This window comes from Ornithodoros turicata, chromosome 7, assembly GCF_037126465.1.
Source record: "Ornithodoros turicata isolate Travis chromosome 7, ASM3712646v1, whole genome shotgun sequence".
Lineage (NCBI taxonomy): Eukaryota > Metazoa > Arthropoda > Arachnida > Ixodida > Argasidae > Ornithodoros > Ornithodoros turicata.
The window spans coordinates 13,046,717-13,072,346 of record NC_088207.1 but is presented as its reverse complement, the minus strand read 5'-3'; the positions used below and the strand labels follow the sequence as shown (position 1 = coordinate 13,072,346).

General features: G+C 45.1%; 2 protein-coding genes across 2 annotated transcripts in view; one reads left to right on the top strand and one right to left on the bottom strand.

Moving 5' to 3' along the window:
• Positions 1 to 5,115, bottom strand: part of LOC135400211 (uncharacterized) — a 28,650-nt gene extending 23,535 nt beyond the window's left edge. Inside the window, exons 1-3 of the mRNA XM_064631969.1 lie at positions 4,790 to 5,115; positions 3,215 to 3,675; positions 608 to 967 (exon numbers count right to left, since the gene is read on the bottom strand). Coding sequence (XP_064488039.1) covers positions 608 to 967; positions 3,215 to 3,675; positions 4,790 to 5,072 — 1,104 coding nt within the window. The 5' untranslated portion in view covers positions 5,073 to 5,115. The remainder of the gene's footprint in view (positions 1 to 607; positions 968 to 3,214; positions 3,676 to 4,789) is intronic.
• An 852-nt stretch (positions 5,116 to 5,967) lies between these two features.
• Positions 5,968 to 24,386, top strand: LOC135400210 (protein SET-like). Its single transcript, XM_064631968.1, has 6 exons — positions 5,968 to 6,341; positions 7,316 to 7,505; positions 9,340 to 9,518; positions 14,919 to 15,013; positions 21,805 to 21,899; positions 23,614 to 24,386. Exons 1-6 carry the CDS (start codon positions 6,072 to 6,074, stop codon positions 23,649 to 23,651), a joined length of 867 nt encoding a protein of 288 aa, XP_064488038.1. The 5' UTR covers positions 5,968 to 6,071; the 3' UTR covers positions 23,652 to 24,386.
• Positions 24,387 to 25,630: the final 1,244 nt, after the last annotated feature.

The window sequence follows — 25,630 nt, the reverse complement described above, 5'->3', positions numbered from 1 at the left end:
AGCCTGTAAATTTCTCCGGCTCGGGCCGGGATTGGAAACACAAATTCTTTGGGCCCGGGCCGGGCCTGGGCCTAAGAATGCGACCCGTGCAGTGCTCTAGCGCAGAGTGCCCGTATAAGTAGACCATGAAGTTTTCGGGTTTTATATTTTTCCAAATGCGGGGGGTAGAAATCGGGTCATTAAATTGATGTCGAAAATTCATGCAAATTCGGGCAGAAAAATTACCATCAGACTGAGTTCGGGGAGAAATCGGGCATTATTGTAGAATAAATGTTCACTGTACCGTTTATCCAGAGTGCCAGAAGTAAGGGGCAGTCGCATATTTTGTGAGAAACTAGTATGTCGATGCCTTGAGGGGCCTAGCCTAGGTGCAGTTTTGCGGGTAGAAATCGGGTTTAACCCTAGATAGGTGAACCTCAATTCGGGGTGCAAATTCGGGTTTAACCCTAAAACATCAGGGTATAAGTGGCAGAGTTCGCTTCTCTGGTTTCACCAGGTTTCACTCATGGTGATGGTGACACAAATCGAGGGTAAAATGGGTCTTATTGGGTTTAAACCTAAGACACCGAGGCTCTACACGCATGCACTATGTACCCACGCTGCTTACCTTAAGAAAATCTTTCGCCAGCCTATTCATGTCGGCTGCGTCGAGGTGCGATATTTCGTCCCAGTAGAGATGGAGCACAGACGCGCCACCATTGGGGTACACTTCCGTGCGCATGAAGCGGCCAAATTTGAGGTGAGCAAACTCGGTGGTTGCGGGGAACCTGGGCAGTTGGGCCATGCTGCTCCCAGCGGGCGCGGAAGGGATGTCCTTGTGGCGCTCCTTCTTGCACTGAATGCCCACGTTGCGTTGCACGGCACACTTGCGCTTGCAGCGTGCGCACATTCCCTCGCCGCTACGTCTGCTGCTCGATGATGATGACGATGGGGATGAAGAGGACTTGTGTTTCGATTCCTTCTTCTCCTGAAAGAACATTGTACGGTAATTAAGCGCAACCCTCAGTGGTCGAGGATTTGTTCACCGGTACACCTGCCTGGTTAGGACAGTTTGGGAGAGAAGGTGGCAACGTATAAACGAGGATTTGGGGTTCGGAAACGAAGGATTCTAAACGTGTTCTTCGGACTAGTGTCTGGGAATGTAGAAGATTCACGGGTCAGCCTTTTTTTTGTATGCGTGTGCAGCTTTTGTGTAACAGAAACAGGTAACTGATACGCAACGATTTCAAATTATGTCTCGACAGAGTGCTGCGCTGATGTAACCAGCCTTGGCCAATCACGAGACAAAAAGGATATCCAGGGTGTCTACCAAACTGCAGCCTTCAAATTCCCAGAATTTTCCAGGTTTTCACCGACTATTTCGAGCAAATTCCCGGACCAAAGCAAAAAGGAACTTGGTACCTGCTGCTACGTTTTGATACAGATCCTTCATAAAACAGACCATTTATTGAGAAATTGGTAAGACTGCTCTACCTTTCTGCCTCTGAGGTTGTTATGTTGGCGAACTGCTACTTGCGGCAACGTTGATGCGGCATGGCCGCTCAACCACTCATGAGCACTGGTGATGCACAGCGCTTGTCTGCGATTTTCCCTGACTTCACCTGCCTCTTTGGCAAATTCCCTTATAATTCCCTGACTTTTCCAGTCACATTCAAATTCCCTGACAATTCCCTGTTTTCCAGGTCGGTAGACACCCTGTATCCTTCTATTTACACGTAGGTCTACATTCAACTTCGCTCGCGTATAGTCCATCTACAAATGATAAGAAAGTTTTCAAGAAAACTGCTTTCCACAATGTCTTGAACGGATCGAGTGCGAAGACGGGACAGGAACGCAGCAGACGGATAAGCAATGCCAACCTTGTAATAGCAACGAAAATTCCAGAGGCTAAATGAACAATTAGACAAACGCAACATTGAAAGAGACTATCGCATCCATCATGGTCGATTCCAAAACTATAGCGCCATTTTACCCCTCGCTCTCCACCGACAATAACGCTGACAATCCGACGCGAATCAGTGGAATAGTTCCTGTGCAATTTGATGCAATGCATGGCAAGAGAAGACGACATATGTTGAGAGTATTCCCAAATTGCCCCTCTGGAAATCGGAGAAAACGTCACTCAGACAAGGCCAATCAGGGAGCAGTCGGAGAGCCTTCGGCGACCGCCCGGCAGGCGGTTGGACGGCAGTTCAGAGATTCTGCGATAGGTTGTGGAATGTGTTAGCGTTGGTCCTGTTCGTGCAGCCAGGAACACTGTGCTCCACGTGGCATCGTCAGAGCTCCTACAAGTAAGCGAAAGTCGGCGTATTGACTGAGGACTTTCCATTTAGTCTATTGCAGTGCCAATGTTAAGCAGACGGCCTAGCGGAGACAATCGCCTGCGCTGCGTTCTCATTCATGTGCCTGGCTTACGTCATCATGGTGTGTGCTCCAGAGGGAGTGCAAACCTTTAAGACTCTTTTATTTGGTATGTAAGTAGGGCCTGACTTTTTCGGGTTTTATTTTTGGCCAAATTCGGGGGTAAATATCGGGTGATATTTTTCATTCGAAAATTCGGGTGTATTCGGGTTAAATCCTGTTACGGCATATTCTGTCGTCAGGAATTCGGGTGATTTTTTTTTGTTTAATAAAAATTTGTCTTAACATGGAACTGATGTTTAGCAATGTTATCAAACTTTATTTTATTGCACGCTTATGAGTGTGCCACGCGACCCTTATGTTTTCGGGTAGATTCGGGTTAAACCCGACTTTTACACATTTCGTTCGGGGGGTAAATATCGGGCGGATACGGGTTTAACCATAAAAAGTCAGGCCCTATATGTAAGCTGTTTTCGGAAGAGAAACTTGGCCGAGTTGACTGTGAAGCGCCGACGAACATTACCGTACCGGTCTCATACATACGTTTCCGGATGCGATAGTCCCTTTAAGCCTCACAAAGACCCAAACAATATTCTGAAAGACTGGAGTTAACAAAAAGTTGCAACAGCAGCTTCGGAATGGCAAAGCGGGGTTTCCTCAACGTTGCAGAATCTCCAGAAACTTCGCTGAATTGGTGTTGCTTCCGGCGCACTCCTCCACCACTCTGAACAAGCCCGCTTCCGCTTGCCACTAGGGTGTCGCACCGAGGAGAAAATACACCTACTCACGCGCTCCGTAAACTTTTGTCGCGCCCTGTACAACACATTATGTACAATATACGCTCTTTACGTACCTGAGAGCCACCACCAGAGTCTTCTACTTTGGCTTTCTTGTCTGGGGGTTCGGACAGTTTGCTCTTTTCGATGGAACACTTCTTTGGTCCATTTTCACCCTTGTGGATTTTGCTTTCTTTCTGACTAGAACTTTTCTCCTCATCACTCTTCTCCACTTTGGCCTCCTCTCTCTTAGGTGCCTCCTTAACGGCAGTCTCTTTCGCCTTGGAGGATGCCTTCTTGGAGTCAAACTTTAAGTCACTCTTGCTCTCTTTGGAGGACGACGTGTCTCCGTTACATAAGCCGTTCACCTGCACGTGCACACTTAAGGGAGTCTTGTGGTTGGGCGTCACTGAAGGGGGCCGGCCGATGTCACACAGCTTTCCGCCGGCACTACAAGCGTTCTTTTGCGCACTGCTGCACTGCTCCATCGGTGACGGGGGTCCCACGGGAGAATCGGCGACCTTTGCCTTTGCAATGCCTGCAGTGGAATAGAAAGGCGTGATAGAGATATGCCAAAAAGACCAAAGTCAACCTCCGGTGGTGGTCAGCACAACTGCCGACTGTCTCGTTTTGCCCAACGAAATCTGAGAGAGAACCTACCTGACCTATCCTGCACAGACGGAACGTCGAGAATTCAGCAAAGGTGTAATACCAGACAGTGTCTACATTTCGACATTAGGAATAACTTGCAATGTTCACAATGTTACATTTCCCTCTCGTGTTGATGCTATGCATGACGTGCCTTTGTGCGCATAAATGGGTAAACGAGTCAAATTGTGCTGCTCTTTAAATTGGCATTTAATTAAGGTGCGATTTCATTTTGAAACAACAGATCTGAACAACAAAATATCTAGTCCTTAGAAACACTGAGCTTAAAGACCGAAGACACCTATTTAAAAAAAAAACGACCATGTGCAAACACACCTTTTACCCTTCGTAGCCAATTCAGCATACTGGGTCATTCCAATGAAACCATGATCATTCTGAAACATTTCACCGTGTTGGCAATGCAAAATATTCCATCTCGAAACAAATTAAAGATACAAGCGCAAAATATGTATACCGTTTTAGTGGAAGTCCTTATGTCGGAACTGTATTCAATATCATGTACGCCTCCCAAGTTAATTCAACCACAATTAATGACGATAGTCTCTGCAAAAGGTTCATGTTCAGCTGACTAGCCTAAGGTACCCCTGTCCAGCCCATAGTCATTCAGACTTCTTGGTTCACTCCAACATGCCATGCACTTTTACATGAGGCGCCAATTTTTGAACACTACCACAACGTTGACAGCGACAGCTAAAAGATAGATTCACATATTGTTTTGAGCTAGGATAACTTCACTGATGCACCGATAGAACCCTAGGTGTCAATGCATCTAATGCTAAAAACAGCACGGCGCCGGTTCCATCATTTTGTACAGTGGTCCCACACCGAATGAGCTGCGTGGAATCAAGTAGACGCTGCACAAAAGTGAATAACAACAAAACGAAATAACTGCATGTGGTCGCGACTTGAAATAGGCCTTTTGATAGGGCAAACGCACAAGAGCGCCAGCACAAACACAAGCACAGTTGTCCGGCGACATTTACCTTTATGGCTTTCCATATCACAGTTGGACGTGGATCTGCTTAATTTTTCACTTTGTTCATGCTTTTCAGACATTGAATCTGTCCCCGAGTAGCTGCGGAACGCCCTGCTCGGTGGTAAACCAGGAAAATTTCGGCAGCTGTGCTGTTCACGTTTCTTCAGATGATTTCCTTTCAACTCCTCTGCTGGTGTTGTTATTTCAGCAGCCAAATCAGACACGCTGCTTGCCTGGCTAACACATAGTTTCACGCGATCTTCGTTGACATCGCTACTACTTGAAGCCATTTTGCATTTGGCCGTGCCAAGCGGACCAAACGTTGAGGAAAAGAAAGCATCAGAATGGATTTGGGCTTGAGCTGCGTCATTGGAGGAATTCTTGTATAACACAAACGGGATTGGTCGACAAAAGCTCGTCAGCCAATCACGTGAGTCCGAGCCGCCCGAGCAAAACAAGTGTGGCTTTTCTGTAAAACGGCGAGACCTCGCAGACGTAAATATTCTCGAGCATGCGCCATTGCTGTGAGTGCATAGCACGGCGCTAGTTTAGTGTAGAAATGATATAGAAAGATATAATGTTTCAAATTAATGAGCGCGCACCACTGGGTAACAGAAGACATCAAATGCCATTCATTAAAACCGTGAAGCGTCTTTTGCGTACAAATGAAGCATAGAAATGGAGTGAAATTAGCGAAGCACTCGGCCAGTGCAATGTGACCGTGGCCATGATATTGGAGTAAACATTTGTAGATAGCCTGATGAAATAACCACAAAATTAACGCATGTTTATTTATTCGTGTGCAAGTAGCAACGATAGTAAGCGCAAATATTTGGGACTCTGCACATTTGTGTTTCTACGCATCTATGCTAGGCATGCTGGGCTTTGCTAGTGCTGGACTTTCTGTGTGGCCGAAACGAACCAAAGCTGTCGTGCTATGATTTTCTCCCTCAGGAGCCACCGCACCATGAAATATATTTATGTATCCAGGTAGGACATCGTCCATTCGAAAAGCCGCAGACGAAGAAGCATCAACAAAACACGCGGCCGTGATTCTCGTAGGAGGAAATGACGTAACAGATATCAAACCGCTTCCGTTTACGCGCAGCCAATAGTTTTATAGCTTGTCTGAAGAATAGACAAATCACAGACATCGAGGCAAACACGCCTGGTTTGACTAAGCGCATGCGCAGTTAGTGGCCCTTCTCTTGTAGGGTTTGATCAGGTAGGGCTGTGTTAGCCCGAGTTTTGTGCATCTTTTTGAGTCGTGGTGAAAGCATTGTGTGAAGATGTCTACAGGTGCCACAGCGCCGAAGAAGGCGAAGAAGACCGAAGGTTCTGGTGCGTCTGGAGATGGAGACGAAAGCCGGGATTATGACGCCGAAACTCAGAAGGCTCTCGAAGAAATCGACGCTTGTCAGAACGAGATAGACGCACTGAATGAGAAGGCCAGCGAAGAAATCCTTAAGGTGGAACAGAAGTACAACAAGTTAAGGAAACCCTTTTTCGAGAAGAGGAATGAATTAATCAAAAAGATTCCTAACTTCTGGGTGACAGCAGTATCCTTTACTGAAAATGAATTCGCATGAAGTTTTGTTCGCTACTTAAGCCTAATATGGTGCACACAGGTAGCGGCACATGCTTTGTTCGTAATACATGTTCTCTGAAAGTTCCGCAAGACGTTATATATTTGCGACTGCCGGACAGTTTATGTTGTGATCTCAGTGTGGTGCGTGTGAGGAAGTGAGATGCATTACCCGCTTGCACTCATACTTGGCTTTTATGACTCCCCTGTTCCCGCCACTGTTCGCGGTACCTTGCTGGCCGGCGAACGTGGGGTGAAATTTCTCCTAATACGATTAATGATAGTAACACTCGCCGGGCCGTTGGCGTCAGAGTTTCGGGTGACTCGTGTGACGACCTTGCCATTCTAACACACCTGTTATAATGAGTGTTTGAACTTAATCTCGTGCGTATCATTTGTTTTCAGTTGTTAAGCCTAACAGATAGGACGTCCATGTTTTCGCGCAGCGTGGTGTGTTGGCGGTTTGCGCAACTCCCCTCAAGATTTTCATCGTGGTAGCATGCTGGTTTCCGTGTGTCACGTCGTGGAGGCTTCAATTATCTCCATGCATGTTGTCATCAGGGTAAACATGCGCAGCATGGTAGAATACCACCTGGTAATTCTTTCGGAGCGGTAGCTTATGAAGACACGCGCGTTACATTTATCTGCGCGATCTTGCATTCCAGCTGGCTGCTGCAGTTGCTGTCTCTCATGAGCATGCAGTTTCTTTCCAAAGTCGAACTTGCCAATATCACCGCGCTTAATGTCGACGGCAACAAATTTTATCTGTCTGTCTGACTGTACAAATAACCACAAGCAGCTTAGCTCACGAAATGTCAGCACTTTTTCGTTTAGAGTATGGTCAACTTGTCCACCCTTTAGTCACATGTTCTGTATTACATGCGTGCCCTGTAAAATTTAGATGCAACGTGTTACTTTTCTCCGTGTGTACCTTGACAGTTTGCGCAGTTTGTGAACCACCCCCAGATATCTGCCATACTGGACGAGGAGGAGGAGGAGAGCTTACACTTCTTGTCCAAGTTGGAGGTTGAAGAGTTTGAAGACATAAAGTCTGGTTACAGAATCAAGTTCTACTTTGACGAGAACCCCTACTTTGAGAATGACGTCCTCATCAAAGAATTCCACCTTGGCTCATCAGGTAATCCTGGCTTGCATCTCGACAGCCATGTCACTGCCGTTGGCTTTTCTGGTCAATGCCACGATGCTGCTCCCAGGGCAGGTAGTGCCACAGTCTCTCGATCAGACTGTCGGTGCTGACGGACCTGAGCACTGGAGTTTTAAGTCATATCTGTGCATGTTCACCACATGCTTGCAGATACATATCTAAAACAGAAGCCTGGCAATGCAGTCTTACATTTGTGTCCAGCAACACACTTTTGAAAGATGTCTATCATTTGACAGTGTGTCTACCAAACTGGGGATTGTCAGGGAATTTTGATACACAGGGTTAGTCTAGCAAATGTTACACATCTCTACTGCATCATAAAAATAGAAGACTAGGTTGAGCCAACCCCAAACTTTGCAGACTGGTACCCATTTGTCTGAAGTTTTGCTGGCATTTTTTGTGGGTGTCATGGTCCAGTAGAAGAAGAATTAAAAATGGAGCAAAATCTTGCTCTACACATTTTCTATGGCCTATCTCACTCATAAGCCGCCATTTTGTCCTGTGTGCGCTTTACTTTCATTTCACCGCACACAGGTGGCGCCAACATACAGAAGAAGAGACAAGTCACATCATTGTAGGCAGCGCCCCCTGTGTGAGGTGGCATAAATGTGAAGCAGACACAATAAAAAATGGCGGCGTTTGTGTGAGAATAGGCCATTGAAAATGCGTGGGGTGAGATGCTTGATTTCTAATTTTCTCTCTACATCACCGTAGTGCTTGCAAAAAAAATTCCAATAGAACTTCAGACAAATGTGTGACGTTTGCTAGACTAACCCTGTAGTCAGCAGACTGTCAGGGAAGTTGCCGAAAAGCTCAAGTCAGCAAGAATTGCAGACTAGTGTCATGCCGATATGCAGCAATGTTGCCATGAGCGACAGTTTGCCAATATGACCAGGGCCTGCTTGTTGAGGCACTTCCTCGGTGCTATCCTCAACGCTTGTCTTTCTTAGAGCTCTGGTAAAACTACCAAAGGCACCACTGAGGAATTGTCTCAACGATTGTGCGAGTGGGCCCAGATCAGAGGCAGCAAAGTAGGGCAGCCTCACTAATCTAAGACACGGGTCATAAATGAGCCACAGTACTAACTCTCCCTACTGCAGGAGAAAAACAAAAAATGGTTCTGTTAAACTGTAAAGAGAAATGTGTATTTATGTTCTGTTTGTTTGAATTCCGTAAATTACCCGTATTATCTAATTATTCAATAAATGGTCAGTTTTGTGAGTGGTCCGTATCAAGGAGTAGGAGCAGGCATCAAGTTCCCACTTGTTTTGGTCAGGGAATTTGCTCGAAACAGTCGGCGATAACCTGGATAAGTCGGGGAAATTTAAAGGCTACATTTTGGTAGACGCCACGTTTGAGCTTCATATCTTTCTTTGAAAGATCAGCCTACAAACCGTGATGTACAAACCAGGGAGGTAAAACTTAACGGTGCAGGCACCATACGTATCCTGTGCTGTAGACTGAGCATTCTTATGGTGTATTAGTTTGTGCAGTGATGCTGCACAGCAGGAGAACGCACATGCAACTGCAGTCATGTACGTGTGGTGGGGTTGTCTTTTGCAGGACTTTGCAATATCAACGTGCATTTCAAGTTCGTTGTGTACTGTATGTTTCCCAGGCAAGACCCAGTCATGTGATTTGCAATGTGGCCATTGTTACGCAACATATGCCTGGTAGTGGTTATTGCATAATTGTCGCGCACAACCATGTTGATTGGAAAACATACTTGGAGGTGTTGGATGTAAGGCTGTAACCATGGATGGAGGCTGGATGTAAGCACCCTTTTTGGTTGTGTGTGTGCTTTCAGGAGACCCAGCATCTCAATCAACCCCCATTAAATGGAAGGAAGACATGGACTTGACAAAGCGACACAAGCAGAGGCAGTCTCAGATCAAGGGCAGTCGCAAGAGGGCACACGAACAGCCTCGCACATTCTTCAGCTGGTTCACGGATCACGGGGATGCATCTGCAGACGACATTGCAGAGGTCAGTAGATTGCAAAAAGGGGGCAGGGGAAATAGGTTTTCCAGCATGTTCTTTTTTTTCTTTCTCTTTTTACTCAAAAAAATAGTCTGCGAGCAGTGAATGGACAAGGTACCTCAAAATTATACTTAAAGTACCAAGTACCTGGTGTCATTACTACAAGTACCCAATTCCAAATATACTTCAAGTAAGGTACAAAGTACTAGGCAAAGTACTTCAAGTATTCATCAAGTACATTGCGAATTTAATTTGTATCACTTTGCATTTCACTGTTTAGTATCTTTGTCTTGCTTTTTTGGCAAAACTGTGGAGAGCATTCTTGACAAATCCTCTAAAGCCATAAAGGTCCTAGGTTAAGTGCTAACCCGTGAATATGAACTTAATCAGATGACATAATCTGCAGTTACATGTAGAGAGGTAATCAGTCATCTGGGCTGTGATTATGTATTATACCCTGACTGATCGAAGATCACCCGCCTAGTGTGGTGTTCCGGTACTAAACTTCTGCTATAACAGGCTAGGAAATTTCAAGGGGGAAAAAAGTACAGGCCAACGGAGATTATATATTTCTGGGCATTCCATGCTGCTTTTTGAAATACATGTTTAAAAAAAGAATATGAAGAAAGTAAAAAGGTTTTTGCTTTTTTTATGTTTTTGGTTGTTTTGTTTTGGTAGGATGAAGCACAATGTAAGCCATCATTTTTATACGACTGATCTGCAGCAATCTAATCCATGTGACCAATTAAAAAAACGTAAAATGTAAAAATGAAAGCATTAGTGTCTTTCAGAGTGTTCATCATGTAATGCAATCACACATTGTGATATAGAATGATTAATTGCCAATGAAGGAAACAATACAAAAAAAAGCATTGAACCCTGCATTGGAAGAACTGAAATGACAATTGACCAAGTCATTGTGCTGCCAGTTGCAGTGTCATAATGTGTGGATGTCTGTGCATTCCATTCGTTTTACATAATCTTAGAAGTGTTGATACTTTTTGAATGTTTCAAGCCTCTCAACAATAAATTTGCTTCAACAAATATGCTCTCTAACAGCACAAAAATCCTTTTTGGTAAAATGTCAGACTGGGACTCTTAGTACTGCATCCCACTGAAAGCGCTAAAATGACAAGAAAACAAACACACAGATAGCGCTATCTGTGTGTTTTCGTAGTCTTGCCGTCATTTTAGCACTTTTAGTGGGATTTAGTGGGATTTGGGCTAATTTTTTCATCCAAAAAGTGCTTAGATATTGGAGATATTTTAAATATGAGTGCTGCTTCTGCAGCGCAGAATGCATGCAGACGGATGTTTCCAAGCACTCCCTAACAGCAGGAGAGGGCAGCGCGCAGAGGAGAAGGGTGCCATCCTGATGCCCACACGTCCGCGGCATTCCTTTTCTCGATGCCGTGCTCTAACAGATGGTGTGCAGAATGTTTTCCCCTTTGTCCAGAGAGGGAATTTCGACATTCTGTCAACATCCAGCATCTGCTCTTGTCATGTATTCTGTCGAATCACAGTTAAACTACGTCACTATTTCGCGTGGGATTTTTGATACCGTTGTCAGTGGTCCATGAGAGATAAAATGACACCATAATTTGGAAATGAACTGGAAAGGATGTGACTGTCCCTTTAAGGGAATCTTCTGGTTAGATGTCAGAATAGGTTGAGCCAATGTCACTGCACTGTTCCATCGGTGACGGGGGTCCCACAGGAGAATCTGCGTCCTTTGCCTTTGGGCTGCCTGCAGTCAGAAAGAAAGGTGTGATAGGGCTATTCCAGAAAAGTCCAAAATATCCCATATTTCCTTGGGTGGGAGTACAACTTCTCACTGTCTCAGTTTGCCTGGCTAAATATGAGAAAGAACCTACAGATCTAATCTAGATGGCCAATGTATAAGGTTTGCCCCCTGGTTTGCTGCAGCGGCAAATTCTGAATACCGCGGCACCAACTTGTGAATTCCGCGATTTTCCACGTCAAGGAGTCAACGGCTGCTTGAAGCGGGAAACGCTATTCTCTTGGATAATGTGGGTACAAGAAATATTTTATAAAGTTCAGCACTACATGATACCTTGTGTTCTCCTCTGACAGCAAATGCCATTGTCGGCGACAGTCATTTAACCCGCTGAAAGCTCTTTCAGCATCTGCAAAGTTTATAGGAATTGACAAATACTTGATAGGAATAAGCGCTAAATTCCGTTCCAAAACCCAAATGCTGTATTTGCTCTCATAATTTGCACACTTTTTCTCCCTAACAAAGTCTGAAAATTTAAGAGTGCGCGAATTGCGCGGGAATGTTCATTACGATATTAAATCGACGCAAAATTTCAAAATTTTATGCCGGTCACATAGGCTCTCGGTAGAGCCAATATTGACGTTATCACTGCCTTACGCAAGAGTAAAAGAAGCAACCGCCGACGGTAACAAAATGGTGGCCCACTACCGCTCACATACCGGTGAAATACGCTGAGATGCTGCTAGTCGCACTTGACAACCGAAAGCACGCTATGTTCGCAAACTTTGTCATGTGCTGTAAGGTTTGTCTAGCATTTCTTTCCGCGTTTCGTAGTTCGAGTGATAGCATCATCCATCGTGTTAGCGGACCATCACCCGAAAGTGTGTGCAAATCAAACTAAAGCACTGCAATATAACTTCGGTACCACTGACGTCGTTGCAAAAAGCAATCGCCACGGTCACCGAGACGCACGTGCCAGATATCCGCGCACGTGCAAGTTCAAGTTTTTTTTTTTTTTTCATTTTCAGTGCTAAACTAAAATATGTGCGATGGCGCAAAATATGCAAGTAAATACGCTGGAGCCCTATAGGTCCAATAATGGACATCCTTTTTAACGAAAATACTTTTACTGAGTTACCGCTGAGTTTTGTTGTAAAGGAGTTTGACTGTATGTCGAAGGCTCCGTGTACCTGGGAGCAGTTGTGAGCATGCAATACTTTTCCTTTGCGCTTTCAAGAAGTGCCACCTCTAGTGAGGAGGCGTGCCCCTTTTTTTTTCTCGCTCTCTTTACGGTAATATTTTGCGGTGCCTGTCCCACGTCTAGACCCGTCGCTCTCGCTATCAGACGATTCTCGACAGCAAAACAAGTACTCCCTGACCCGACGTCACCACACGCGTGGTGTACCCGGGTAAGACTTGCAGTCGCAGCGTGCATTCCTGCAAACAAATTTTCTCGGGCAGTTCACACTTCCCAAAAGGAAACATTTTGTGTGACAGGTGCTGAGTGTATTCACATCATGCAGCAAAAAGTATTCAGATTCCATGCTGATTTAACAAATGTGCTGCGTACGTTATTAATTTTTTTTGGGTGGGAACTTCACTGCACTTGATCTGTGGAACCCGTTTGAGGCTTTGCCTGGACAGAATTGTTCCTGTGCAGGTAAACCCTGTGTCTGTGAACTTGACGTAGACTACCAGCCTCGCATTCAGAAGTCCAAAATAGGTAGAATTTTGCCAAAAAGTGATGTAAATGCCTTCTATAAATGTAAACTAGTGAAAGAGGTACAATAAATTGCACTAGCAGGTCACTTCAACTTTGTAAAACTAATTTGTTTCAAGGTCTGATGTCTATACTTTTGCGATTTCCAGTATTCGGTGGGAAAATGGCGTTCACGAAAAATACATCTTTACGTTACAGACTTGTTTTTGCCAAATACGTTGAGCCTCGCTATTGTGGCCGTGACTGCTTTTCGTCATTGCACAAAATTTCATCGTTGCGGCAGGAATAGTCATTGGGTATTACGTAACAAGTGATTATGCAGTATTATTAAAGATGTGCAGGCATAATAAATACGCAGAATAGGGCACGCCACTTGTGTGGATTTTGGTTTTCCATAGAAGCGTGCACAGAAATGTTTTTGTAGCGATTTGATATGCCCTTGTCGGAGAAATTCCTTTCCACAACTTTGCTCATTGGTGTTTCTTTTTCCCCATTCGATCGGAAATTCTCTTGGGGTGAGAAGCATAAGCATTGAGCTTTGAACTGTTCCTGTGCCAAGTGCGACTTCATTCGAATACATTTGGTAAATCACTGTCTGTGATACAGTAAAAGAGATGCACGTTCATATTGTGTGCTAAGTATAATCTTTCTAATCAGACACGACTGATATTTGAGGTTGTCTATATATTTCACACCCTTGGTGTTTGCTATGAGGATGAGAAACAGTTTAGCATAGTGTGTCATAAAATATGTTCCTTAAGTGCTGCACTATAATCAAATTTGGGAACATTCCCAGTTCATGACTCAAATACAGCTGCCACACTTGCCTGAGACCGGGGCGGTGACATTAGAAGGCGAAGACAAAATTTCAAACACACCTGAAAGTTTTGTTCAAAGTTGCAGATCCGTGAACACTTGGGGGACAGAGGCATAGCCAGAAAAATATTTTGGTAGGGGTTCTATAGGGACTTTACATGGGGAAGGATTTCGCCTATATTTCCTGCTCCTAAATGCACTACCAAAGGTATGATTTTGGAGGGTTCGAACCCCAGAGCCCACGGTTCCCACTGGTCCCTGAAACCATTTAGAACCCTGGAATTTGGAAGTGCCGTTTTCAAGATCTGGAAAACCCTCGAATTTTTCGGTCCTTGAAAACCCTCGATTTTTGCCACCTTTCGTCGTCCTCATGGAGCTGCTAGTGCAAATTCCGCTTATCCAGGGTCAGAGCTACAGTTTCAAAATCACTAGTTGGCACGCTTTGCAATAGGAGTCTGCAGCATTCCTTCATGCGATGCTGTAGCTTTTAAGTATTTTTCTGGAGTATTGAAGCCCCGCTCATAAATTGTGTTCCACATCCCAGGCAAGACGATGGCTATGCCTTAAAAGGTCATTGAAGGGCCCTTGAATTTTTGTTCGACGCCACAGGTGGCAGACGGGAAAGGGAAGACCTTCGCTTGCACAGTGGGTATGAGAGATGCTCTAGTTACGTAGTTCCCAGAACCACAGATGTCTCTCTCAACATGCTTTCTATGGTATCCGGGTCTTTGTCTATGGTGTTGGATGGGTTCCAACCTGGGAATGCAAATGTTACATTCTTGTAAATACTTTACAATTTCCGAAGGGGATGCTGGCCTTCTTACATTTGCCGTGCTCTAAGGTGATCACTTACAGAGTGTGACGTCTCGCATATCTAAACCCGCCCACCATCTGAATTTCATCCCAATCCTTTCGACGGGGAACAGAGGGTACCTCATGATTTTTACGACGGAGCTGTTGGCTGTTGAATAATGCTAACCAGTATAGTAGTATAGATAGGTAATGCAGCATTGACGAGTCCTCGCGGCAGTTCTGGTATAATTTACGGTACACTGAGATAAGAAGAGATAGCTTGTAACTGCGTTTTGTATTATGGGAATAATCTGTTCTTCAACCTTCTTGTGCTCTTCAGGTTATCAAGGATGACATGTGGCCCAACCCCCTCCAGTACTTTTTGGTTCCAGACATCGAGGTTGAGAACGGCCTTGAAGGGGAAGACGACGAAAGGTGAGCATCAACTCATCTTGACAGATTTATTTCCCCCGAGTAACAAAGTTCACTGTGGTCAGGCTCCCGCAGCTCCCCATAGAGCCCATAGTGCGAGATAATTCAGGCAACACTGGGCATGCAACCAGTGGTGGTAGTGCTGAAAGTGTTCGCCTGGGCAGCGTGACGATTAACGCTGGGTGGTGCGTCCTGGGCCGACTTCTGAGGAAACTGTGTCGATACGTGTTACAGCGTCCGAGGAAAACCCAGGGGAAAAAACAGCCAGCACCAGGATTTGAGCCTGGGTGCCTCCCAGTCGTGACTGGACTTTGTCAGTGCGCTAACCAGTGAGAATGAGTTATGATTAGAGCCTGAAGTTTTAGGGTTTAACCCGATTCTTCCCCGAATTTGCACCCCGAATTGAAGCTTGCCTATTTAGGGTGAAACCCGATTTTTACCCGGCAAACTGCCCTCACTGGGACATCTGTAGGAAGGCACTAACTTAATTGTTTGGCAGCAAATGCAGTTACGTCACCGTTTGTACCAAACCAGGACAGTTAGCTTGAGTAGCTGAGCCAGATTTCTCCCCGAATTTAGCATACTGGAAGTTTTCCACCCAAATTTGCATGAATTTAGAGCACACGTTTATTTACCCGATTTTTACTCCACAAATTTAGAGAGAAAAACATTTCCCGAAAACTTTAGGCTTTAGTTATGATGCATACCTGATGGTCAATTAGGAGCTCCTCTGCTTGGCTCTCCTTTGGGCTGGTCCTGGCTACCAATGACCAAAGCCCCTCGTTTTCTGCTGCGGCAAATTCAAAATTCTGCGGCACTTACTTGCAAATTCCGTGATTTTCCACGGTAAGGGGTGAATGGCTTCTTGAAGCGGGAAACACTATTTTCTTGGATAATGCGGGCACAAAAAGTCTTTTATAAACCTCAGCATTACATGACACCTTGTGATCTCCTCTGGCAGCGAACGCTGTTGTCAGCTCCAATCATTTTATACCTGCTGAAAGTTATCTCAGCATTGCAGAGTTTATAGGAATTGACAAATACTTGATTGAAATAAGGTATGAGTAGTAATTTTTGCGAGGACCTATTTTTCGCGAAATTCGCAAACGCCATTTTTTTTTGCGAATTTAAAGTCCCGCGAAATATTCGAACCAACGACAGAAAAATACGAGAACAAAATATGTAAGCAATTTGACCCAGGACGCTGAGGCAACTTATGTACACGGGGTTTCTTATTACTCGCTATTAGACTCCATTGGCTCGCAAAGTGTTCAGTTTGCCGCTGCAACTGGAGACAGTATAGTTAGAGCCTGAAGTTTTAGGGTTTAACCTGATTCTTCCCCGAATTTGCACCCCGAATTGAAGGTTGCCTATTTAGGGTGAAACCCGATCTTTACCCGGCAAACTGCCCTCACTGGGACATCTTTAGGAAGGCACTAACTTAATTGTTTGGCAGCAAATGCAGTTACGTCACCGTTTGTACCAAACCAGGACAGTTAGCTTGAGTAGCTGAGCCCGATTTCTCCCCGAATTTAGCATACTGGAAGTTTTTCCACACGAATTCGCGTGAATTTAGTGCACACGTCTATTTACCTGATTTTTACCCCTCGAATTCAGAAAACAATATTTCCCGAAAACTTCAGGCTCTAAGTATAGTCCAGCCTTCACGTACGAATCCAGCGCGGATGTAGGCGTCCCATGATTCCAGATCATTGTAAGCCTGGATCATCCAGCAAGCGTGTATGCACTCTGCCACGCGGATAGGCCTTTATAAATGTTGCCGCATCACTATCGTGTGCCAGTCGCACCTGCTCAGTTCGATACCGAGAATGACGTGAGACAGGGCAATTCGGCAACGACACAGTTACAAGCTGAGTAGGACCCCCCTAATCGCAGCCCTTTCGTTCAGGAGTGCTCAAAAGGAAGACGAATTGAACGAGTTACCCACTTGTGATACCTTTTATTAGCTTCTTCAGGGAAGTTCAAGGTGGAGGACCCCAAAGATGCAGGGTTGACGCACAGCGGTACCGCGAATTTAGTGTTCCGCGAATAATTGCCTGATCCTGGCTTCTGACAAATTCGCGAATTATGGAGCCCGCGCATTTAACCGCTTATACAGTAGACTCTAAATTCGGAGCAAACACCCTAATTCCGTTCCAAAACCCAGTTATCGTATTTACTCGCGTAATTTGCGCACTTTTTCTCTCTACAAATAGGAAAATTTAGGGATGCGCAAATTGCGTGGCGACGTTTGTTACGATATTCAAACGACGCAAAATTTCAAAATTTTAATATGAGGGTTATATAGGCTCTCAGTAGGGCTGATACTGACGTTATAACTGCATTGCGCGAGCGCGAAAGAAGCACCCAAATACCGCGCAACCGCCGACGGTCGGTGAAATACGTCGAGACACTGCTCGAAAACGCCACTAGTCTGCACTTGGCAACCGGAAGCACGCTATGTTCGCAAACTTACCATGTTGTGCTGTATGGTTAGGGCCTGACTTTTTCGGGTTTTATTTTTGGCCAAATTCGGGGGGTAAATATCGGGTGATATTTTTCATTTGAAAATTCGGGTGTATTCGGGTTAAATCCCGTTAAGGCATATTCTGTCGTCAGGAATTCGGGTGATTTTTTTTGTTTAATTAAAATTTGTCTTAACATGGAACTAATGTTTAGCAATGTTATCAAACTTTATTTTAATGCACGCTTACGAGTGTGCCAGGCGACCCTGATGTTTTCGGGTAGATTCGGGTTAAACCCGAATTTTACAGATTTCGTTCGGGGGGTAAATATCGGGCGGATACGGGTTTAACCCTAAAAAGTCAGGCCCTATGTATGGTTTGTCCAGCGTTACTTTCCGCGTTTCGTAGTTCGTGTGACAATATCGTCTGTCGCGTGAGCGGACCATCACTCGAAAGCGCGCGCAAATCAAACAAGATCACCGCAGTTTAACTTCGTTAGCACTGCGTTTCTGCGTTGCGAAAGGGAATCGCCATGGTCGTTGAGACGCAGGTGCTCATATTACGTGATTTTTTGCTTTCTTGTCATTTTTGGAGCTAAACTTTAAAAAAATATGCGATGCGCAAATTATCCGATGGCGCAAAATACGCGAGAAAATATCTCAAAGAGTGCGTGTACCTTAGATCAGTTAGGAGCGTGGACAGCACGTGCTCTTATCTGGCGTTATTTCGCGTGAGCGTGCAATACATCTACTGCGACGCCTCGCGACACCTCGTAGTAACTGTCCACATCGCGCCAATCGCGTCCTTTCGACCTAAACGGATTTCCGCGCAAAACGCCGCGAAATTTCGAGCAAAATAATGGATTCCGTGAAATATCACAGAAAACCCGGGACCTTACCAATGCTGGTTTCAATGCCTGATGCCTATTATTCTGCATTCCAAAATAGCTAAGGCAAATTTTTGACAAAATATTTATTTGATGCCTCGTACGTACTCAAAAGTATGACACATACAATTTTCTGTGCGTTAAGAGCTCAGCATGTTGTGTTCACTGACCGACTGCAACCAAACAACTTTGGCAACAACCAAATTCGAGCTTGCAAAACACGCACGCAGTCAACTCCTAGAAGCGAGCGAGGCTCACACGATTTCACGACGAGAATCTCCAATTTACGGCAAGACAGGAAATGCTTGTGTTGCACCGAATCCTGTCTTTGTCACTGTATTCGAAAATGCGACTGAGCTGAAAAGTGTTCCTCGGATGTCTGTTCACCACAGCATTCCAGTTCTGAGCTTGATGGACAGTTCATGGGATGATACTTCTCTTGGGAAACAGTACAACGGGTGCAGAAGTCACACATGAACAAATCTGCAAGCACACTTGTCATTGAACATAATATGGCGCTGTCAACCGACATCACTGCGACTCTGCTTGCAACTGCCTGCAAGAGAGTGCCGTTTCGAAACATCGTCAACCAGTTGGAGTGTGCGGTGCCCCTCGGCCAGTGGGTGTCACCTATGATTAGAGACTGAAGTTTTCAGGAAACTTTTTTTTTTCTAAATTCGAGGGGTAAAAATTTGGTAAATAAACGTGTGCTCTAAATTCAAGCAAATTCGGGTGAAAAAACTTCCAGTATGCTAAATTCTTGTAGGAATCTGGCTCGGTTACCGTATTTTGTGAAATATAAGACGACCCCAGAGTTTAGGGTACACAAATTTGGAGACAAAAAAGTAAACGGGGATTGGGAGGCAGTATAGCAGTTGGAATCAATGCACAATACCGTTTATTTATCATCACTTTCTACGCTACAGTGTTCTTGGTTGCTAACTGCACACAGCTCATTGTCCTCCGTTCCGTCCAAAAAGTTAGACAAACCATATTAGACAAAACCCACGGTCGTTGATGGGTGCCCTCAAAATAAAATAAATAAATAAATAAATAAATAAATATTTCTTAAGAGTGTGTCGTCAGGCACATTGCACCAAGTGTCCAAAATTCACTGTGCTGGCACAATTCTCGATCTCTCCCTGTTGTTTTAGCTACCTTGTAACACTTATTTCCGATACTTGAAACTGCTTTGCCACCGCTAAATTGCTGCTGTATATTTGCAAATGTGTTAACTTTTCATCAAAATGCCAGACACCGACACCATGACAGTGAATGAAGAATGAATGCCGTCCCGGTCGTCCCCATTGTGCCCGTATTGGCGTATTTGCGTCGCGCTGACACAGCAACACGTGATATCGGTTGCGCCGGGCTATTGGACGATCCCGTCACCCGCTTCCACCTCTCCCCTGGCGCATATTCGAATCTAGGACAACTCCCGACTTTGAAACACTGGGTTTTGGGGAAAAGAAAGTCACGTCGAGAAAATATGGTACTCAAACTAACTGTACTGGTTTGGTACAAACAGTGTTGTAACTGCATTTGTTGCCAAGCAGGTAAGTTAGTGCATTCCTACGGATATCCAAGCGAGGGCAGTTTGCCAGGTAAAAATCGGGTTTCACCCTAAAGAGGCAACCTTCAATTTGGGGAAAGAATTGGGTTAAACCCTGAAACTTCAGGTTCTACCTATGACGTCTGACACAGTAATACAGTTTGGTTACGCGTGGAAACATATTTTAGGGCCGCGGAGATGGGGAGCTATGGAGGCCTGCAACGGTGAGGCTGTTTTCCGTAGCCGTACGGACACTGCTGTCTGACTGCAGTGGGTTTACAAATCTCCAGCTGTCATGTGTGTAGTTTGCCTTCAACATTTCATTGCGCCGTGGCTGCCACGATTCACGTACACAGGTGGTTTCCACCAGATGTTTCCATTACCGGCTTTGCCTTGTTTACCAGTTTGTTGAACGCCGGGAACAGCCCTTTATATTTATGAAACATGTGGGTACCACCTTGTCAAAATGATAAGCAATGGCAAACCATATGCTGTTAAATACGTTGTGTGTGTAATCCAACAGTGCAGAGTTATGTGCACCAAATTATGGTTAAGACTTGTCCAATCGTAGAGCAATTCGGTGGACAGTTAATCTCTATAATGGACCTGGTTTTAAAGGAGCTCTAAATTACAAGAATTTCTTCCCCAAAACACTGTCCCTTTGAGAACGATACAAAAGGAGGGGGAATAATTTGTCGCATCGTTCATGATTTAAGTGTGAAGGTAACCGTAGTTTGCACTTTCTCTGTTTTCTTCTTCTCAGGAAGTGGGACAGTGGTCCCATTGGTCCCAGCACACAAATTCCAGCAGTGATTGAACCTGCTATCAGCACCAACACCTCTTGAGAAAGAGACGAGAGGAAAGGCGTAAATTGTGGTTTCGTTTGCACTCGCATTGCAAACCATGGAGCAGATTATTTTTTTTGCGAGGAGAAATTTTTACACTTCACTTGAGTGCCTAATCAATAACTGGTCCATGATGCATAAAGTAAAGCTTTGTGGGTGGGGCATGCCAGTGACCAGAGGTTGGCACTTGTGACCGCCACTCACTTACTCCCTGCTCTGCTCTTCGTTTTCTCTCTCATCTCCAGTCTGCTCCCTTTTTGCTCAATCATCCTCAACTCTGCTTCCCGTCTCTGCCTTGAGCTATCTGGGTTGCTTCCCAAGTTGCCTCGGATTCTTGTTTGCTGTCTCACCTCACAAATATCTGCGTTGTGAAGAGAGTGATATGAGGATAGTTGAGCTTATGTGCTGTGTACTTTGTGAGGGGTGAAGGGGGGTTAGGAGAGGGCAGTAAGGTAAAGTGAAGTAAAGATGAAACCATGCAGGTTGTGGTCATGTCATGAGTAAGACGGTGGCTTATCTGGAATCGCAAGTGGGGGGGCATCAGGCTGCTCAGTTTACGGTCAGTCAGCGTGCTCATGCTCAGTTCACCGGATTTGAGCATCGTTTCAGCTCATTCGCCACACTGAGCAAGAATGAGCATGCTAATCTCCTCATGTGCTCACTCATGCTCGTATGTGAATTTTGCTCATGCTCACTCCTTGTTTGCTCATTCATGCTGTTGAGTGAGTTTCGCTTCCATGGTCATATTCTATTTTGCTCACACCAACTCCTGCTCAGCTCCCTGTTTGCTCATTCAATGCTCAACTCATTCGTGAGATTGAGCATGCTCATGAGTGAGTTTTGTCAAGGTATTGGTGATGATGCAGCTCGCTGATTGCCTGCATGTAGTAGATGCTACAATGTGTACGTAGTGAGCAGTTGAAAGCATTGTAAGGCATCGAAGGCAAGCATAATATCAACACAGTTGTGATTGTAGGTGGTGGCAAGTTTGAGTGCAGTGCTGCTTGTGTTAGGTTTGCTCAGAGTGTCCCGTTTTGTTTTTACAGTGATGAGGAAGAGGGTGGTGATGCAGTTGTAGTGGTAGAGGAGGAGGGTGAGGGTGAAGATGACGACGACGAAGACGATGCAGAAGAGGAAGGTGGTAAGTGGAGGTTCCTTTTCCTTGCTCTGTGTTGTTGCCCTCACAGTTTGCCAGTCTCTATTTGTGTGCAATTTTCATCTCTTTGAGCATCCTCTTGACACAATCACTCACGTGAAGATCTGACGCAATAATTGTTTCATACTAGTTTTGTTGAGCAACAAGGAGTACTCTACTGCTGTAAGACTACTTTGTGGAAAATGTGTATTTGACTCCTTACCTTTCCGCAAAACCACCACAAACTCCACGTAATCGTTGTGCTTTGCTCCCCTTCTAAGGACACGCTAGTAAGCCTGCCAGTCGTGTAATAGTAGCCGTTCCACAGTTCTGGCAAGGCAACATTGTGCATGCTGCCACTTTGTTTCACGTTTATGAAGGGGTTTTCTCAGTTGAATGTCGAAACTGATGGTATTGCATTCGTCCAGCGCTTTGTGAATGTGCAATTGCTAGCTGTCACAGATGCTTCCTACTGGAAGGATGTACTTGCAAGGAGACAATCGTCAACTGCATGCCCGCTACAGGTTTCTTTCCTGGTGAACTTAACGTGGTGAAAGTTATACAAAGTAAAGGTGAAGACCAAAGCGATCCAAATAATTAGACCAATTTCTGTTCTACCTGTACTATTTTGTAAAGTTGTTGAGAAAATTTTCAATAACAATACCTTTTACAACTAAGTAATGTAATTGTGGAATATCTGTTCAGTTTCCAGAAAGGGAAATCGGTGGAAGCTGCCTTGCTATAATAGGAGCTAAAGAAGGATTTGGAATAAAAGCAAGTTCTAGATTCTAGACTTCAGGAAAGCTTTCGAAAGCATTTTAAAGGATACTTCGTTGGACAACCTCCATACATAGGTAGCATATGTGGTAGCTTATAACTAGAGCCTGAAGTGTTGGGGTTTGACCCGATTCTTACCCAAATTGAAGGTTGCCTCTTTAGGGTAAAACCCGATTTTACTTCACTTCAGGCTCTGCTTGTAACCTGTCTTGTAGTTGCCTTAATTTTAAGCGCTAGCGTGTTTCACTACATCGTCGTAGTTCTACAAAGTAGCTGATAATTGTCAGAATAGGTTCATTAGAGTTCCCTGAGAACTAGGTTATTGTCACGTGATCTGTGCACAGGTGGTCAAAACAAACACACATGGTCATATATGCCTGAACACACGGATAGTTCCAAGGGTGGCCGACACTCACCACTGCGAGGCTTCAGTCACTGCAATGTTCACATAACACGGGGAGCTCTATCCTCAGCACGATCTTGTTCCTTGTCTATATTAGCAATATTATCTCAGTTCCTTCTACAGCCAATATTATGTATGCAGATTACACTAACGTATTTTTTGGTCATAGATATTCGGTTCACTTAAATGTATCCAGAAGTGTGCGAATATTTGAAATTTTGAATACGAATTGAATATTTGCGATATTCCATTTGTCTTTGTATTCGAAAATTTGATATTAGAGCTTTCCGAATATTCGAGAAGGTTTGGACAATTTAGCATACACAAAGCATAGACATTGAGCAATCCGTGTTTCACAAATGCGCGTCTGTTTCCTTACCGGAAACGGAAGCATATATTTTACGACTCAAAAAGCTGCCAAGTACTTGCGTTATGTTTAGCTTATGATCACGTTTTTTTTTTTTTTTCTGGGCCACGGTGTTTGCCAGCTCAAAATGTATGCCCTCCCCAAACTGAAGGCGTTTTCACTGGACTTTGCAGGTGACCTGGAAGGGGAGGGAGGGGACGGAGACGACTGAGCAGGTGCTGCTGTCCTTGGGAAAGCACCCTTCTCTTCATGGCAGTCATTTCATCTCGCATGCATGAGCAAACGCAAGAGGACACCAAGAAAATCCCCCCCCCCCCCCCCCATTTTCTCTTTGTACAACTCCCCTACTTTGGTTCAACCACCTCCTTGTCAGACATTTGTGCATTGAAGGTGACAAGCACGTACACACACACACACACACACATGGCACAAGAATGCCCCCTGGCGCAGTTGCGGGAAGACCACCTGCCCCGGCTGTATACAAGAAAAAAAGCGGTTGTACTTTTTTTTACTGACCTTTTGTTTAACATCCTTTTTTATGTTTACTGTGTAGGGAACAGTACAATGCTAGTCTACACCACAAAATTTCCTCTCACAATTGGTGAAACTGGCGGGCGTATCTGAGGAACGCGAGCTCGGTACTAATTATTGTCGAGGCAAGGTGGTCTTCCGTTACCTCATTGTATACAGACTGAATGGGTAAAAGCTGCCAGATACAGCTGCGAGTCTCTCTCCTCTCCCACTCGTTTCTTTTTCTCTCCGTACCAACAAACACCTCTGTCTTGAGCAGTACCCGACCCATGCGCGAGAGTATTTTTTGTTCGTTTTTTTTTAAGAAAAGTAATATTTGTAAAGTTCTTGAATGGCATTCTGTTTCATGTGTGGAATTTTATATTTCGGTGTAATGGTCATTAGTATAAAATAAAACTTCACCATCCTCATTGTAGAGTTGCCTCTGGTAATGCTTTGAACTGAGAATGGTAAGACTGCATGCGACATTGCAGTGAAGACGAACACACACACACCATATTCCTGTGTTAGTGGTAACGAATAATTTGAGTGGATTAAGGCAGTAGGCAAAAAGCCAGACAGGGACGGGACTCCAACCACACACACCTCTATTACCAGTGGAGTGTGCTAAGCAATTACAGTAATCCCTCGTTACCACGAAGTCGCTTTATTCGAAGTTCCCCTGTGTCCCGTATAAAGCGCAAGCAGTTTTAACCGGATTATTCGAAGCATACTGTCGCACGACTCCTCATTTTACGAAGCGCGAGCCGGCCCGTATGCCACCAGCTCCCGCAGGCGCAGGACTCGCGGAGCGGTGGAGACGCTGGGCAGCGTTCTCTGCGACCGTTCTTTCCCTCGTAGAGAAGAGGGGAAAGTTTCACACCCTCTCCTCTTTTTTGCACGGAAAGGGTAGCACGCGCGTTCCACTGTTTCCACTTCGCTCGATCGGCGTCGTGCTCTCCGCGCAGTTCCCGCGTTTCCCAATGGCTCCACCGAAGATCCTATGGAAGTGTAAGTCGCGCTAAGAAGTTGAAAAGGGTACTATGCCTTTCGTGGGAGGAGCTGGCGGCAGCTAAGATCGCAAATTGCTTCGCGCACGCCGAATTTTCTAGGGGTCGTGTGCACGATGAACAAGAGCACGTCCCAGACATAGAGGACTGCGACGATCTCTACAGGCGAGTGCATGAGCTCGTCGGACAGGAGGCGGGCTACGACTTCTCTTCGTTTGCACTTGAAGATGCGGACGTACCCGTCGTCTGCCCTACCAGGGACGAGGATATTGTGGACACTGTGATAGGACGCCGATGCAAAAGTGACGATAGTTCGGATGATGAGCGCTGGGAAGTTCCAACGCGGGGCATGCTCCGTTTGATCTGCAATAAAATTGAGTGCGGCGGTGGTGACGACGGCCTCATGCGGTGCGTGCACAGACTGGAGCCGTCCTGGCGCCCAACAAGGCCGCGCGTCAGACGCAGCTCGCCTCTTTTTTTTGTAATAAAACAAAAGTGCTACCATGCTGATAACTTCCCAAGGTACGTGTCTTTTGGGATACCGTTGTTTGCGCGTAGTTCGGGCACCACTGGCAGCATTTTTAGCCATTCCCGCATTTATCGAAATACCGCTTATAGCGAACTTTTTTCCGGTCCCGACGACTTCGTTATAACGAGGGATTATTGTATG

What these genes read in the sequence shown, in the direction of transcription:
- LOC135400210 (XM_064631968.1), top strand. Translation starts at nt 6,072, where the DNA reads ATGTCTACAGGTGCCACAGCGCCGAAGAAGGCGAAGAAGACCGAAGGT. An exon ending in ATTCCACCTTGGCTCATCAG is followed by an intron (nt 7,506 to 9,339) that starts GTAATCCTGGCT and finishes GTGTGCTTTCAG; the next exon opens with GAGACCCAGCATCTCAATCA. An exon ending in CGATGCAGAAGAGGAAGGTG is followed by an intron (nt 21,900 to 23,613) that starts GTAAGTGGAGGT and finishes TGGACTTTGCAG; the next exon opens with GTGACCTGGAAGGGGAGGGA.